General features: G+C 45.5%; 1 protein-coding gene and 1 pseudogene across 7 annotated transcripts; both read right to left on the bottom strand.

Moving 5' to 3' along the window:
• Nucleotides 1-1,527: 1,527 nt before the first annotated feature.
• On the bottom strand, nucleotides 1,528-10,625 carry LOC106608894 (RNA-binding protein 14). 7 transcript variants are annotated; one of them, XM_014207090.2, is made up of 8 exons: nucleotides 10,576-10,625; nucleotides 8,920-9,070; nucleotides 8,356-8,560; nucleotides 7,782-7,909; nucleotides 6,474-7,447; nucleotides 4,428-4,499; nucleotides 3,956-4,027; nucleotides 1,528-3,672 (listed from the first exon to the last, which is right to left on the bottom strand). In XM_014207090.2, the coding sequence occupies exons 2-8, from the start codon at nucleotides 9,061-9,063 to the stop codon at nucleotides 3,345-3,347; spliced, it is 1,923 nt and encodes a 640-aa protein (XP_014062565.1). In that variant the 5' UTR covers nucleotides 9,064-9,070; nucleotides 10,576-10,625; the 3' UTR covers nucleotides 1,528-3,344. The 7 variants fall into 7 exon arrangements, with proteins under 7 accessions (XP_014062565.1, XP_014062566.1, XP_014062568.1 ...); XM_014207091.2 differs by having other exon boundaries at nucleotides 7,782-7,888; XM_014207093.2 differs by lacking the exon at nucleotides 3,956-4,027.
• Nucleotides 10,626-11,174: 549 nt separating this feature from the next.
• Nucleotides 11,175-15,271, bottom strand: LOC106608892 (copper chaperone for superoxide dismutase; annotated as a pseudogene).
• Nucleotides 15,272-17,099: the final 1,828 nt, after the last annotated feature.

Below are 17,099 nucleotides of genomic sequence, written 5' to 3'. Positions count from 1 at the left end.
AGTTGGGGGCAGCTGATCCGCAGCCAGAGCCACAGAACACAGCCTAGATCCAAGATGGCAGCGGTGGAGGCGGCAAGCATTGTGTACGGCGGACAGGCACAGAGGGGGATGGGTTGGGAGGAGGGGTGGCGAATACGGCGGTGTAGGAGTCACTAGCGGGAGCAGGAGATCCATATGTGCCAAGCCTCAACACATCAAAGACATCACACACTGGCTCACTCTATTAAACATGTAGTCACACACAAAAAGTAAAGCACAAGCACACAATCTCTCGCTCTAACACACACACACATCAGCACGACAGAGAGAGACTGACGGAACAGTCCACTGTAGGTGCTGCATGGCGAGAGACGGGAAAATTCACTGGAAGTCTGGTAGGAGACATCGCAGCAGCAGTGACCCCCCCCACCCCCAAGAGAAGCCCTCCAGCTTTGGCAATGTCAACGCAGGTGAGTGGGGAGCTACGGAGGGGTGGTGGTGATGGCGGTGGGAGTTTGGTCAAAGCACAGTCAGAGGGGGACGGGAACGGTGCTTTGTTTCATTACCTTGGTGGAGTAGATTGAGTTCCCACTTCCCCTTTGCCTGCGCGACGTTTATTGTCTTCCCCCTCTCACCTCACACGCTTGGCTGTGTCTGGACGGCCGGGGACCTATTTCAGTTGACATAGTCAGTCAGTATGTACAGGGCTTTGGATATAGAGCACAGTGATGCATGCACGTCTAAAACAGTAGTCACTGGAGACAGACACGTTGTTGGGTGTTGTGGTTGGGTAGGAGGAAGCCCTACAGATCAAAATGCCACAGATGGAGCCATTCTATCGGCGTGCCTCTCCCCAGCTCTCAGATGCTGTGTGTGTCCGCCATTGGTAAACAAGGAATCATCTGCAAACGAGTAATGCGCGCCACTCGGCTCAACATTGAATCTGCAATTAAAATGTTATGAAATCGACACCAGCTTGGCACAAAGTGGAAATCAAAAAGATCAGAGGTCATGGAAATGGTTTTCAGACATGAGAGCATGGTAACATTAGAAGCCTTGTTGGGATACCAGTGAGGGGTTATGTCCCAATTATCTCTTTCTTCCTGATGTGTACAGTCGTTCACTACTTCTCACACATCTATATCGCATTGGATTAGTAGAGGCATGGGCTAGAGGGTGTTACCATTATATTTATTATACCAGTCATTTCCTCTCAAATTAGTGAAGGGAAATAAAAAATGAGTGAAGTGCACAAGTGAGAAGAAAATAGATATTATTGGGACACACCCTGAGCCTGTCTGTGCTGTAGTCCTACAGAGTTCGAGTGAGGCTGGAAAGAGAGGCCGACCCCAGACTAGACTTACCCCATCCACCGAGGCAGACTAGGGGGGAGCCCACACTGACGCTACTCCTCATTTTCTCTGCCACCCTGGTGCCCAGTCACATGGGTCTGGTCATTACAACAAGGAGAAACAGGAAGGAGTGAAAAATACAAAAAAAACAAGGAGAAGTACATCTGAAACGCTCAGGTTCTCCCCCCCACCGCAGTAGTCAGAAACATTCTTTATTTTAAAAATGGTGGGCATGTATAGTGTACATATTAAAAAGCATGCCGGTTTAATTGTTTATTTGAAAAAGGCAAAATAAAAAATATGGTCAGACACAAGGCAAGCAATAAGAATAAAAATACTTTTTTTGTGACCATCGAGATTTCACAGGAGATGCAACCGTGTGTGTGTGTATATATGAGAGACGGAGAGAGAATATGCAATATAAAAAGCTATATCACTACAACCACAAGGAGAAAGGACAGCGGGGGAACGGGGGTAGTGCGTCGTCTTACAACGGGGTGCAAGGACACGTCGGGGGCGGGCGACTGAAAGATACTGCTCCATCTGTCGTCATACCGTCGGTGCGAACGTCACCGCACCGCTAAAAAAAAAAAGATCACGTCACATTATCTTAAACCCTTTACCCTCCACCTCAGATTTTTTTTAAAAAAGAAGAAGACTGCCATTAGAAAAAAAGCACTTCAAAAAAAGGAGCTATTCCCTCCACTAAATGCACTTCACGCAACGCTTAGGCACAACGTTAAGCTCATCGAAACTCATGGTTCTCTAGCTAAAAAGTCTAAAAAGTCGACTTGCTTATAAATCCATCAAACAGCTCATACATACATGATCTGAGGGGTTAGAATGTACTCGTTGACCCCACAACCACTTACAGAAAAACTAAAACATACTTCAAAAGGCCTCAAAATACACTGATGCAGCAAGACACTAAAATGGGGCATTCTCCAAACTCCTGACCAGGGTTGGGGTCCATTCCATTTCAGGAAATAAACTGACTTGAATTCAAATGGAATGGATCCCAACCCTGCAACTGACACCAATTGATATAACTGGATGGATAGAAGGCAGACAATTCATATTCTAACCAGCTAATCTCAATCCTATCTCATTGTCAGAGTTAGGTATAGATAGCCTGGTGAAACCTGACAATGTTGAATCCTCCATTGTTTCAGTGGCGAGCACAGCATTGAATCTGGTTTAACCAGGCTAAGACCTAGATAGAGTAAAAGAGGGCAGAAATGCAGCAGTGTCTTTCAGTGTTCTGGTTGCAGCGGGGTGGGGTGGGGGGGGGGTGAGGCTGGGTAGGTAGAGTAGTTCTTAAATAATAGTGTGGCTGTGGTCTGCGCCCTCGAGTCCCCCAGGACTGCGCTAGTGAGGGAACCGGACAGTGTGAATTACATTGAAACAGAAAGCCAACATCTCTCTCTCTCTCACACCACAGTCCCGACGCATGCAACACACAGACCCCTCCAACCCTGGACCTTCACAACAAACCACAGTGCAGTTTCAATACATTCATATAGTTCAAATAAAAGCTAGAAATATTTCTGTTGAACTAGTGGAGAGATTAGCTAATTCATTGAATCCTCGAGAACCAATCATATTTTGGCCTTTACACTGTAAATCACTCTTGAAGGCAATGAAAATGTATGACGGTTCTCAGTCTATTTCTTACACTTTAAAAAGCAATAGAAATCCCTAACAAAAAAAGCCAACGGTATGTGGCGGATAAGAGCAACTTTCCCCCCTCTTTCACTGCACTGTGTGTGTGGTATCAGGACCACAGTTGGGGTTTAGATGCTTGGGTGTTTATCCATTGACTACAGTAAAAACTAATACCAAACCAACTCCACACACAAAACACTAATTCTCACACAGATACACATCCAGAGACACACACAGATATATATACCCCCACACACAGATACACACAGCCGCTGAGAGAAAGGGAGGGTACGAGGGTGGTATACGGGTTGTGTGCGGTGGGGTGCGGGGGGGCAGAGGAGGTATGGACTATCGGAAGGGGGGCTCAGGCGTGTGAAGGGAGAGTTCGGGGGCTCGGCGGAGGACGGCCTCCTTGCGGTTCGGTGGCGGCGGCAGCGGCGACTCATACACTCTGGGCACTGCCACCATAGCGGAGGCGGGCACCACTGGCCTGAGGGCGGCGTCCAGCGCCGTGACGTGACCGGGCTGGCCGTGGTGGTGGGCGTGGCCCGCAATGGCGTGGGCAGGGATGGCGTGGTGGCTGGGAGGCGGGTAGGCGTACTGGAGCTGTTGTAGTTGCTGGTACTGTTGGAGTTGCTGGTACTGTTGGTACTGCTGGTAATACTCTGCATAGTACCTGGGGGAGAAGAGAGAGAAAGGTGGAGAGAGGGAGGAGGACGGGGAATGGAGTGGGGGGGTAGAGGGGAGAAAGGGACAGAGAGGGAAGGAGAAAAAGGAGTAAAGAGGGAGAGAAGTAAGGAGCGGGAGAGGGACAAAGAGGAAAGGAGAGGGGGGGAGGGAGACAGACAAGAGGGTTTTGGATTATCTACTAGGAATCGTATATTCGTCTTTTACACACAAGGTTTCAAGTGGGGGTACAGAGTCTTTTCGGGGGGCGGTAGGTAGGGTAGGTAGCGTACTGTAACTGCTGGAGCTGCTGGTACTGTTGGTGCTGTTGTTGGTAGTACTCAGCATACTGTTGGTACTGCTCTCTAAGATACACACGAAGGGAGGGAGGGGGGACAGATTTTAGATCATGTACCAGTAGGGAACAGGTTTTCAGAGAATGTGCAAGGGGTTGGTTAAATTAAAACAAGCCTCTGATGGCAATGAAGGATAACGTATTGAGCAATTTGGCTAAGTGCATGTCCACTACCACTCCTGAAGTCTGAACATCAGAGGGGTCATGTAGTGGAAAAGGAGAGTGTGCAGTACACTGGGAAATGTCAGAGAGGATTCAATAAGGAGAGAGATGAGTTAAGTGCTCCTAAAACCATTGGGGCGAACCCTAACTTCCACTGAAGTCAAATTTCACTGAGCCACGCATTGATGTAAATGTGAGACTAAGTGAAAATTTGACATAAAAATGGAAATTAGGATGCGCCTAATTACTGTAACTGCTGGAGCTGCTGGTACTGTTGGTGCTGTTGTTGGTAGTACTCAGCGTACTGTTGACACTGGTCTCTAAGATACACACGGAGGGAGGGAGGGAGACAGAGAGCGTTTCAGATCATCTACTAGCAGGGAATAGTAGTATTTTCACACAAAAAGAACAGGCTTTCAGAAAATGCACAAGGGGTAAAGCGAGTCTTTGATTGCAATGAAGGCTAATGTATTGAGCAATTCTGGTACAGTACGTACAGGACCAGTCAAAAGTTTGGACACATACTCATTTCAGGGTTTTTCTTTATTTTTGACTAATTTCTACATTGTAGACATCAAAACTATGAAATAACACACATGGAATCATGTAGTAACCAAAGAAGTGTTAAACAAATAAAATATATTTTATATTTGAGATTCTTCAAAGTAGCCACCCTTTGCCTTGATGACAGCTTGGACACTCTTGGTATTCTCCCAACCAGCTTCATGAGGATGTCACCTGGAATGCATTCTAACCAACAGGTGTGCCTTTCTTTCCTTCTTAATGTGTTTGAGCCAATCAGTTGTTGTGACATGGTAGGGGTGGTATACAGAAGATAGCCATATTATGCCAAGAACAGCTCAAATAAGCAAAGAGAAAAGACAGTCCATCACTACTTTAAGACATGATGGTCAGTCAATACAGAAAATGTCAAGAACTTTTAAAGTTTCTTCAAGCGCAGTCGCAAAAAACATCAAGCGCTTTGATGAAACTGACTCTCATGACGACCGCCACAGGAAAGGAAGACCCAGAGTTTCCTCTGCAGAGGATAAGTTCATTAGAGTTACCAGCCTCAGAAATTGCAGCCCATATAAAATGCTTCAGAGTTCAAGTAACAGACATCTCAACATCAACTGTTCAGAGGAGACTGTGTGAATCAGGCCTTTCATGGTCGAATTGTTGCAAAGAAACCACTACTAAAAGGACACCAACAAGAAGAAGAGACTTGCTTGGGCCAAGAAACACGAGCAATGGACAATAGACCGGTGGAAATCTGTCCTTTGGTCTAATGAGTCCAAATTTGAGATTTTTGGTTCCAACCGCCGTATATCTTTGTGAGACGCAGAGTAGGTAAACGGATGATTTCAGCATGTGTGCTTCCACCGTGAAGCATGGAGGAGGAGGTGGGATGGTGCTGTCTGTGATTTATTTAGAATTCAAGGCACACTTAACCAGCATGGCTACCACAGCATTCTGCAGCGATACGCCATCCCATCTGGTTTGAGCTTCGTAGGACTATCATTTGTTTTTCAACAGGACAATGACCTAAAACACACCTCCAGGCTGTGTAAGGGCTATTTGACCAAGAAGGAGAGTGATGGAGTGCTGCATCAGATGACCTGGCCTCCACAATCACCCGACCTCAACTCAATTGAGATGGTTTAGACCGCAGAGTGAAGGAAAAGCAGCCAACAAGTGCTCAGGATATGTGGGAACTCCTTCAAGACTGTTGGAAAAGCATTCCCTATGAAGCTGGTTGAGAGAATGCCAAGAGTGTACAAAGCTGCCATCAAGGCAAATGGTGGCTACTTTGAATAATCGCAAATATAAAATATATTTTGATTTGTTTCACACTTTTTTGGTTACTACCTGATTCCATATGTGTTATTTCATAGTTGAGGTCTTCACTGTTATTCTACAATGTTGAAAATACTAAAGAAAAACCCTTGAATGACGAAGTGTGTCCAAACATTTGCCTAGTTCTGCATGTCCACTACCACTCCTGAAGCCTGAAAACAGACGAAGGTTTGTAGTGAGAGGGTAATGTAGTGAGAAAGTAGTGTTTATGGTGTAGGGTGCAATGCATTGGGGAGGATCAGAGAGGATTAAACATTCCTACAACCATTGGGGAGAATACAAAATCTCTACTGAAGTCAAATTTCACTCAGTCCTGCACTGATGTCAAAGGAAAACTACAATTTGAGTGGAAATCTGGATACGCCCCATAGAGCGTAAAGTCAACTAAATTGTGAATGAGGGTCAAAGAGGATTTGATAAGGAGAAAGTGCTAGTACCTAGTCATGGTGTCCTCCGCAGCTTCCGCTTCCTCCTCTGCAGCTCGCCCAGCGGGGGTGGGGAGCAGTGGCCGGCGTTGCTTGGGCGCTCTCTGGTACATGAAGGGCTTCATGACAGGGTCGGGCAGCAGGGACCCCGCCGAGCGCCTCAGGGGACTCCGGTCCCTTTCCCCGGACTTTGCCGCTTGGGCCGCCGCCGCATTCTGCTGCTCGGCCAGAACCTGCTGTCCCTGGGCGAAGTAGTGCTGCACCCTCGCTGCCTCAAAAATGGCTACCGACGGGTCCGCCGACACGCTCATGGCGGCGCCCATGGCTCCCATCCCCATGTGACCGTAGGCATGCTGGGCGCCCCCATAGAGCGCCGGTGCCAAGGCGTAGGCCTGGTTGATGGCAGCAGCTGCCGTAGGCATCTCAACGCCAGGGGCTGCCAGGTAGACGGCCCCTGGGTGGTGGTGGTGGTTGGCCATGGCATGCGCGTAGACGGGTGTGGAGTAGGCAGCGGCGGGGCTGGCAGCGATCTGACTGAGCTGACTGTAGAGGGCGGCGTGGCTGGGGTTCATGGACCTGGCGTACACCTGCGTGGCACCCGCCTGCGTCAATGCTGCCGCCTGATTTGCTGCCTGGACTCCGTAGAGCTGATTGGCCACGTTGGCGCCGTAGACCTGCGTCGCCAGGGCACCGTACACTGCCTGGTTGACGGGGTTGCCGTCCGTCCTCGTGCCGGTGGTGTGGCCCGTCAGCGCCGCGTACGTGGGGTCAAAGGTCGAGGTGTTGTAAACTGAGTTGTGGACACTCTGCTGGACCTGGAGGGGGAGGCCGGCTGCGGCGGCGGCGGCAGCAGCTAACACAGCTGCCTGGCTTTGGTACTGTTCCAGAGAGGGCTTCCCTACAGGGCACTCCCCAGCGTAGTGGCCCTGCTTCCCACAGCTCACACAAGGGATCTTCCCGGTGGGGGTTTGCTTAGAGGGCTGTACCTGTAAGGATAAATAGACAAGACACAATCATGTTAGCTTCAGGGACATCTTTACTAAAGAGACAACCAGACATACAACACAGAGCATTATGGGTACCGTAGTACATAATTCTACAACCTTCAGGAACGTCTTTACTGAGATAAAACCAGATATACAACGCAGAGCATTATGGGTACTGTAGTACACATAGAAATACAATCACTAGAACGGAAATAACCCTTCAGACCACAGCAATTTGGCCGCACCCTCACGGGTCCACTCAAAATGGCCACCGGTCCACCCATCAATCCCTTTCCCCATTCTATTTCTATGTCAGGGCGTCGTGCTACAGCACCTTGGAGAGCTCCACGGAGAGCGGGCGTCCCTTGAAGGAGGTGCCGTGGAGAGCCTCGATGGCCTGTAGAGCCTCCTCCTTATTCTCCATGTGCACAAAGGCGTATCCTGCAGAAGAGGAGAGCCTGGCTGTCATTGAGCGCAGGGACACCAGTTAGAACCACACCGGGCATGCCACACACACCTTAGCGCTCTATACACACACATTTCTTATTGCTCTATACAATTATACACAGACCTTACCTGACTAATTCACATTGCATAATGAAGAAGCCCTAAACAGCTAAGAATACCTTGGATCTTAACTAGCCATCAATGGTACGCAGTGCTTGAAGTGCACTGAAATAGGTGCCGGTACTCTTTATGTTTAGTTGCTAGTACACATATTACAGCCAATATTCTATAAGTGATACAGTACTTCCTTCAGCAGTAGAACTTTTGAGGTGCAAGTTCTTCGTACCGGACAGCACCATCCGGCCCACTTCAGGCACTGGTGGACCATAATGTACTGCATTTTAGTCATACTGCACAATCTCCCTTCTGAGTACTCCTCCATGAGAAGTGACGAGACTCACCTTTGACCTTGTCGCACTCCAGTACTTTGCCGAATGTCTGGAAGAGCTCCTGGAGATCCTCAGTGGTGCACATGCCCGACAGGTTGCCCACAAACACCTTGGTGGAGTGGAGCGGTCTGCCCCGGGACTCCTCCACCACCAGGTTCCTCCCCCGGAACTCCCTGCCGTTCAGCTCACTGATGGCCCGCTCTGCAGCCCCCTCGCCCTGGGGAGTACATTACATTAGATTACATTTCAAAATGTTAACTAAATAATGGGATCCTTTTAGATCTTTAGATTTGAATGTTACATTAGAAAACCATATGAGAAACATCCAATAAGGAAATTAATGTTGTACCATATGGACTCAGTGTAGCCTACGTACACACCAAGTAACAACCAACACACAGTTCTGGAGTTACCTCCCCATCATGGATTTAAAAGCATAGGATTGTTTGGTGTAAACTTTGCCTAGATGGAGTTAAGACCATTGTTAGCCATAAAGAACACTGTACGCAACCAAATATACACTTAAGGAGAATTGGGACATGCCTTAGTCCTCCCTATGGGATATCTATAACCTACCTGTAGGTGTACGAAGGCGAACTGTCGGAGAACGCTGCAGCTGACCACCTGGCCATACGACTCAAAGATGGCCGACAGCTCCTCCTGGGTGGTGTCCAGAGCCAGGTTGCCCACGAAGAGCTTCACCGTGTTGCTCTTGTCCATTGTGGCGCTGGGGACACACCGATGCAGGCAGGCGCGTGCACACACACACACACACAAGGGAGGGAGAGAGTAGACAAGTGAACATACTGAAGACAACTTTCCGGAACTTCAACTTGTTGCACTTGTCCACGGCGGTCGCTGGAGAAACCAAATTACAACCATTCAGAGGGAGAAAGCAAGAGATGAGTAAACGAATGAAACCACAGGAGAAGAGGGGAAGGAAATGTGTCAAGAAGAGATTTGACAGTTGACCACCATGCACAATAACTACAAAGGTATGAATGTCAGATTGAAGACACCATATCGAGTTATAATATGTTATTCTATGGATGACACCATAGAACCGTGGTTATGTTGCCTATTCTAGTCGCAAGCAACAAGTTGACCTCATTTCCTACAGGTCAAGAAGCACTAAGCTACCCTATAGGTTTGTCGACAGCTTAGCCTGGGCCTGTTGCTATGCTAGCTGTAGATCAAATCAAATTGTATTGGTCACATACACATATTTAGAGGATGTTATTGCGGGTGTAGCGAAATGCTTGTGTTCCTAGCTCCAACACTGCAGTAGTATCTAACAATTCACACAAATCTAAAAGTAAAATAATGGAATTAAGAAATATTAGGAAGAGCCATGTCGGAGTGGCATTGACTAAAATACAGTAGAAACATTAAAATAGTAAAGTAGTACATAAACATTAAAGTGACTAGTGTTCCATTATTAAAGTGATCGAAGAGCAACAACAAAAAATAAGGAACTTGACACCACCAGAGTGACGTTTCTGTTCTCTGTACATACCAAGCACAACATGTATATAATACTGAACATGCTAACGTTGTACATAGTAGCCTATCCGCTGAGATCACCTATATTTACAGTAACGTTAGTTTAAAAAGTTCAGATGAGGGATCACCGCGTATGGAAACGATTTTGTTTTTCTGATGACGCAGCAAGAGAAAGTAAAAAATGTTTTGTTAGAAACATTAGGAATCTCCCGATCGATCACGATGTTACAGACATTTTACAAAAATGTGGTGCGGGTTTACATGATTTCGAAAGTCGCAGTTAAGACTGAGCAACCCGTTTTATTTAAAACTAGTAGCCCGATGGTGATATTTCATGTTTTGCTTGGTGTGACCGAAACTGAACAAACCTCGCGGCGAAAATGTGATCAAACAATTTCGATGCCATTTATCATCAACCCAATCTACACAATTACACAAACAATACGCAAATTGTATCGAGTGAATGGTGTTGGATTGGAGACATTACAAAACGCTCTTATTGTAACATTGAAACGTTACAATAAGAGCATTTTTTCCGCACTGGAATGGACATTCCGCGAGAGCGAAAAATGTATTAAATGGTACGACAACCCGCTTTCCCTCTTTTGTGTCGTTGATGGTTCCGCTCTCCGCTGATAACACCTCATATTTGTACGCATCGTCGTTTGGTGTATTTTTCATCGTTTGTAAAGAAATAAAATGAAAGAGATGGACAGACATCTTACTTACCTAAGCAGTGTCGTGTTTCAAAATGGTAGCGCCTGCTTCCGTTTTTTTAGAATGACGCGCATTTCCACCAATGGGGAAGCTCGGGGCTGGCACACTAGAACGCCGATTCTTCACAATAACGTTTGAACAGATAGGCTATTTAAAAAATGGCTTTATTACATGTTTCGACGTAGCAAAAGTCAGTAATTTATCAATTCATATACAGGTTTCACTCAGTCCAAAGGGCAACTGGTGCCTTTTATTACAAGTCTGACTGAGAAAAGCAACCACAAAAACAAATCTCTACAACACTGGTTACAAATATTTTGATAAAATCATTGTGATATAAATCATACTACATTTCTGAGGTAAACCACAATCTCCCTTGGAGGTACTGATATTTACACAGTAGAGCACTTGAGATAAGTATCAAAATTGTAATCAAACATAGAACTACAACATCCACATTGATATTACAAAACTATTCAAATTAGTCAACTACAACAGAATAGTCAGCATGGGATGTTTTGGCTTGAAATAAGAACATACATCCTATTCCTGTTGTGTTTCTTTAGTCTGTCATGAAAGGTTCCGGTCTCGGAAGAATTCGATATGGCATCTCAATAAAAAGGAAGATTACTGCTGAACAGACAATTCTTTGATCTCTCCTCCTCCTCCTCACTCTCCTATTTAACCTCTCTCCCACTCTCCCTGTCTCTCAGTTTCAGTCAGTGTGCGACATCATCAGCGACAGCCAGTGATGTTCACCATTCAGGGTAATTTTCACTAGGCAAAAAACAGAACACATGAACGGCTAACCTGGACTTGTCCAATGAGATCTCATTTTCAGTTATTGTCGCAAAAACGTTTTGCTACATTGTGCATTAATGAATATGACCCAGGCGTCTGGCATCACAGGTGAGCGGCAGGTGTCTCTGTGATGGTCTTGCTGCGTGCGGCCCGTTCCGGCCAGCGGTTGGTCCCTCTCCTCCCATAGCGTCACCCCGTCACACGCATAGTTCTGCTTGGCATCTGGAACAGGCCAGCGGAGTGAGCGAATTATCCCACAGGCCAGTCTGTACCCAATGACCACAGAGCAATAGATACACATACATTGACAGGGTCAGCACCTGCAGAGTCTAGACAATGAAGGCAACATGACACGAGTCACACAGCAATATACACAGAATACTGTCACTAAGAGAAATTCCAAGAACCTATAGAATTATATTTTTAAATGGTCAAATACAATTCATTAACTCCAACTCTGACTTACAGTTAGTCCACCTAACCGCTATCCTCATTTCTCCTCTACCATGAGCTCACCTCTGTCCGGAGTTCCCGGTCAGTTTGGAGAGGGGGTGACCACCCCTTCCTAGGTCATCCTCCCCAGCATCCACCACCAGAGAACGACCAATCACGTCCCACACCTGCAGGAAGTGACAGAGGAGGGGCCAGTGTGGCCACTGTCAATGCCTGCATCCCAAATTGCACCGTATTCCCCATTTAGTGCACAACCTTTTCCCTGGTCAAAAGTAGTGCACTAAATGGGGAATAGGGTGCCAATTAGGACACATTCAATGTTGTTGGTACAACTGACCAGTGTGCTGTGCTCAGTATTTAATTGTGGCTAAACCTGCCCTCACTCTTGAATTAACGTTCTAGATTACTAATTTACCTCCATAGTGAGTCTAGTGGTAAATTCTTTAAATTGCGCATGCCTCAAACACCATGTACTAAATGTCTACACTCTAATTACACTGTACTTGCCTGTGTAAGTACCATGTAAATAAATAGATTTTAGATCAGAAGGAGTAGGTGTGTGCATGTGTGTTACCTTTTGCTGAGGGTCCTCTAGTCTGAATGAGGCTTGGCCGTCTGGTCCGCCACAATATTCCCCAGATCACCTACATGCTGGAAGAAAACACATTTACATGGATATCACAGCCATGAATAGCATTTGACCAGTTAGAAAAGGTGAAAGGCAATAAAACATATTTTTTTTTACCAATATCTGTCTAATCAATATCAGTCAATACCAATCCTATCATCTCTTTGAGACAGTAAAAAGTTACTTCCTGGGAGCATAACATCTCAGAAAGTACCCCAGTTTCACAAGGTAATGAAGTAGGACTATACAGTGTAGCCTACTCTGAGTGAAGGCAAGGAAACTGTACCCTGTCTGGGTCCTGCGAGGAGCCATGTTGTCTCCCATAGGGGTTATAGTGTTCTCCACAGCTGTTTGAACACACACAGAGAGAGAAACATGAGTTATCAGCTCCCATGATCCTCTGGGGCAAGCAGGTGCAACTGTGATATCATGAGCTGCAGGGATGCAATCATAAAGCGACAGATCTAGCCAATGGTTCCTTTAATTGACTTTGAGGAAACTCTGAAGAATGTAAAAAATTGGGGCAAAAGCAATGTATACAGTATAATATACTATGCTAAATAAAACCCTTTGAACAACTGCAAAATCCTCAAATAATGCATTTTGGGTGGTAATATAACATTTGTGTGTGTGTGTGTGTGTGTGTGTGTGTGTGTGTGTGTGTGTGTGTGTGTGTGTGTGTGTGTGTGTGTGTGTGTGTGTGAAGCACACGCACGTAACCGATGTGAAATGGCTAGTTAGTTAGCGGTGGTGCGCGCTAATAGCGTTTCAATCAGTGACGTCACTCGCTCTGAGACTTGAAGTAGGGTTTCCCCTTGCGTTGCAAGGGCCGCGGCTTTTGTGGCGCGATGGGTAACAATGCTTCGTGGGTGTCAGTTGTTGATGTGTGCAAGGGTCCCTGGTTCGAGCCCGGGTTGGGGCAAAGAGAGGGACGGAACCTACACTGTTACACATACACACACACACACGTTACCTCTGGCAGTCCTGTCCTGGGAGATCTCCTAGCGTGTGGACGTGGAGGCCGTGGGCACCAGGTTCCAGACCATCAATGGTCCCGTCGATCAAACAGCGCTCCTCAGACAGCTGCAGGAACCGCACCACCCCCTGAACAGGACCACTACCAACGATCATGGCTACCGCTGCACCCAAGTCTGATACACACAGACACACAAACATTTGCATAGAGTACAGACTCACACACACACACACACATACATAAAGAGTAGACACACATTACACATATAGTAGAATATACAAATACAGATGCACATAGGCTGCCCCATACACCTGTGATTTAGGCATACTAATAACTTAAATATTGGACATTAGTCTGTTAATGTGTTCAGGCATTCTGAATTCACCAAGTAATTCATACACTCTCAGGCTGATGGCTCCCGCCATAGGCCGTGGACACATTGGGATTTTGTATTCCGAGTATTTCGGATAGAGGTAACGCTTTTTCAATGAGAGTCATCCTTTGAGGGGTGAATGACAACGGAGATTGCTGTCCAACAAAAAACGCACAAATTGTTCGTCTTTTTGCGTATACAAAAAAAGGGATGTATTTTTTGACGGGCAATGAATGCAAGTAATATACAATTTCATCCGTGTTCACATGTCCGAAAGTATGTCTACAGCCTGCGTCCTGTGGTCTCTATGAGATCCTGCACCTCACGGGATGTCAGAGATGCTACCACCAGAACCTCCTCCTTCCCCAAGTCTATCCTCACCGACCACACTCCTGTACTCAGGAATAAAGGAGAGGTGAGAAAGAGGGCATGAGGATCAGAAAAAAAAAGAGAGAAAGAAAAGGGTGAGGAACCAAAACAGTGAGAGCGGAAAGCAATGAGAACACACAGAGATGAGGAATGAAGGAAAAGAAAAGAGAGATTACTGCTGCCATGTGACCGGCTATGCTTTAGATGGCTTTTAGTGGATGAATCTTGGAATGCATGGCGGGGCCCTGTGGTTTCGTTCCAGTGTTAAGTATTTGAGCAAAAGCAAGAGCAGCCCCTGTACTGCTAACTAAATTGCAATGCACTGCACTAGGATGTAGCAGTAATAGCTAAGTAAATAATAACAACATTCATAATTTGTTCTACTGTATTACTATTGGTATGCAGCCTAGGGGCAATGCCCCTAGTTCACATTGAGTTGTGCACACTGTAGAATAAGTGTAGTTAGTAGCCTACTACACTAATCAATTATTTGAGTGGTGGAATGGACAGGTAAAAATGCACCTACCTGGCTTTCCCTCCAGTGCAGCTTGGATTGTCTCTGCACAAATATCACATGTCATCTGCACTGCAAACTCCAGCTGTACAGAACAGAGGGATTAGATACAGTACGCAGTGAACTAGGTCCTCAAAGTACAGTACAGTCTGTATGGCTATATCTCTAAATGTGAAATTAAGCTACTTTAGTTTTCCACCAATGCTGCGTTCCATATCAATTATTGACGATAGCTAAAGTAGGCCTACCATGTACGATTTATGAAGTCAAATGACTGATAGCTAGCTATTGCAAACAGTCCTGTTATTCATTTGTATAAGCGGTCTTGACTCTTTAATATAGTCATTGAATCTTAGGGCTGGTCAATAAGCAATTGTTTACATTCAGTAGCCTGACACTCAGGATCACAAAATTGACAATTTGTCGTTTGAAGAAAGCATATTAACATCCGATTGTTCAAACCTTCGTATTTCTATCTGTGTCCATGTTTGTGCTACACGCAGTTGTCTGACCTATGATAACAAAATGTAATAGATAAACTCCTACTTTCCTCCAAACACAAAAGGGGTGAAGGGCGCTGCCATCTTTACGAGGTCGGTAAACGGTATTTTGACCGTCACCGCCACCTAGTGTTAATTACAGTCACTGCATAAATTTGGTGTTTAAATGTATAACTTTTTATAATGTGAACGTGACAAGACAAGTAAATGTAATATGATGAGGGGAGTGGACTGAGAATAGGAATGTGTCCCAAATGGCACCCTATTCCCTATATACTGAAAGTAGTGCAATATATACAGTACCAGTCAAAATTTTGGACACACCTAGTCATTTAAGGGTTTTTCTTTATTTGAACTATTTTCTATATTGTAGAAGAATAGTGAAGACGGCAGAACTATGAAATAACACATATGGAATCATGTAGTAACCAAAAAAGTGTTAAACAAATCAAAATATATTTTATATTTGAGATTCTTCAAAGTAGGCCTTCCCTGTGGCTCAGTTGGTAGAGCATAGTATTTGCAACGCCAGCATGGTGTGTGCAACGCCAGGGTTGTGGGTTCACTTCCCACAGGGGGGCCAGTACAAAAAAAAAATGCATGAAATCTATGCGTTCACTACTGTAAGTTGCTCTGGATAAGAGCATCTGCCGAATGACAAAAATGTAGCCATCATTTGCCTTGATGACAGCTTTGCACACTCTTGGCATTCTCTCAACCAGCTTCATGAGGTAGTCACCTGGAATCCATTTCACTTTACAGGTGTGCCTTGTTAAAAGCTAATTTGTGGAATTTCTTAGTTTTTACATTTTTTAGAGCCAATCAGTTGTGTTTTTACATGGTAGGGGTGGTATACAGAAGATAGCCCTATTTGGTAAAAGACCAAGTCCATATAATGGCAAGAACAGCTCAAATAAGCAAAGAGAAACAACAGTCCATCATTACTTAAAGACATGACATTTTCCAGATTGACTGACCTTCAATAACTTTGAAAGTTTCTTCAAGTGCAGTCGCAAAAACCATCAAGCGCTTTGATGAAACTGTCTCTCATGAGGATAAACCAAAAATTTGACATTGTTTTTCCATTGGAATTTGGTTGTGCTTTTAGATGGTTGAAAGCATAGTGATAACACATTGGGAATTCAACAAACTTCTGGCTGTCTTTTTGAGTGGGTGAATAAAGGTTGAAATCGCATTGATCAATGTCTCAACCAATTATTACCCAAATTTCCACGTTGAAATTACGTTCTTTGTCCTGTGGGGAGGGGATCAATAAACCCATCAACTTTGGGACACACGTGACTTTAATGATGCTTTTCATGTTCCAGTTTTAATATGATCGACAGCAGAGTAGAACACACAATATAAACACAAAGGTTGCGATTGAGAGTATGTTGTACTGTACTGTCTGATGATGCAGTGACCTACCTACCTTAGTCAGATGTGCAGTGGATCTAGGGCACCCTATTCCCGATGTAGTGCACTACTTTTGACCGGGGCCCATAGGGTTCTGGTCAAAAGAAGTGCACTATTTAAGGAATAGGGAGCCAATTGGGAAGCAGCCCATAGAAGAGGATCACTTAGAAGATTGAGGTTGAGTTATTAATGATGATTGCTTTTCCTACACTGCACGTGTGGTGTATAGATGGTTGCGTCCTATGGGCCCTGGACAATAGTAGTGCACTATATAGTGAATAGGGTGCTATTTGGGACGCAAGCCATAGACCCAGGTCACCCATCTCAATCTGTGGTAGATTATTAGATTATTGTTACCCATTTCATCCTGCAGATTACAGGCCGTTAGATTCCCGGTATGTGGACTGCACCACTAAGCTGATCACTAGTGAGATTTCAGAACACCCAGGGGTCAGAGGGGATCTGGTTTGATATAGTGTCTGTGGGTTGGGGGGGGGGGGGCTGGA

The sequence above is a fragment of the Salmo salar genome, chromosome ssa07 (genome assembly GCF_905237065.1).
Source record: "Salmo salar chromosome ssa07, Ssal_v3.1, whole genome shotgun sequence".
Lineage (NCBI taxonomy): Eukaryota > Metazoa > Chordata > Actinopteri > Salmoniformes > Salmonidae > Salmo > Salmo salar.
The sequence above is the reverse complement of the archived record's forward strand: the minus strand, read 5'-3'. Positions and strand labels throughout refer to the sequence as shown.

Bases quoted from the DNA above. Each gene is read 5' to 3' on its own strand.
- LOC106608894 (XM_014207090.2), bottom strand. From the start codon at position 9,063: ATGGACAAGAGCAACACGGTGAAGCTCTTCGTGGGCAACCTGGCTCTG. The intron at 4,500-6,473 runs GTACTAGCACTT...TGTGTATCTTAG, and splicing joins GCGGAGGACACCATGACTAG to AGACCAGTGTCAACAGTACG. The intron at 4,028-4,427 runs GTAATTAGGCGC...TGTGTATCTTAG, and splicing joins CAGCAGCTCCAGCAGTTACA to AGAGCAGTACCAACAGTATG.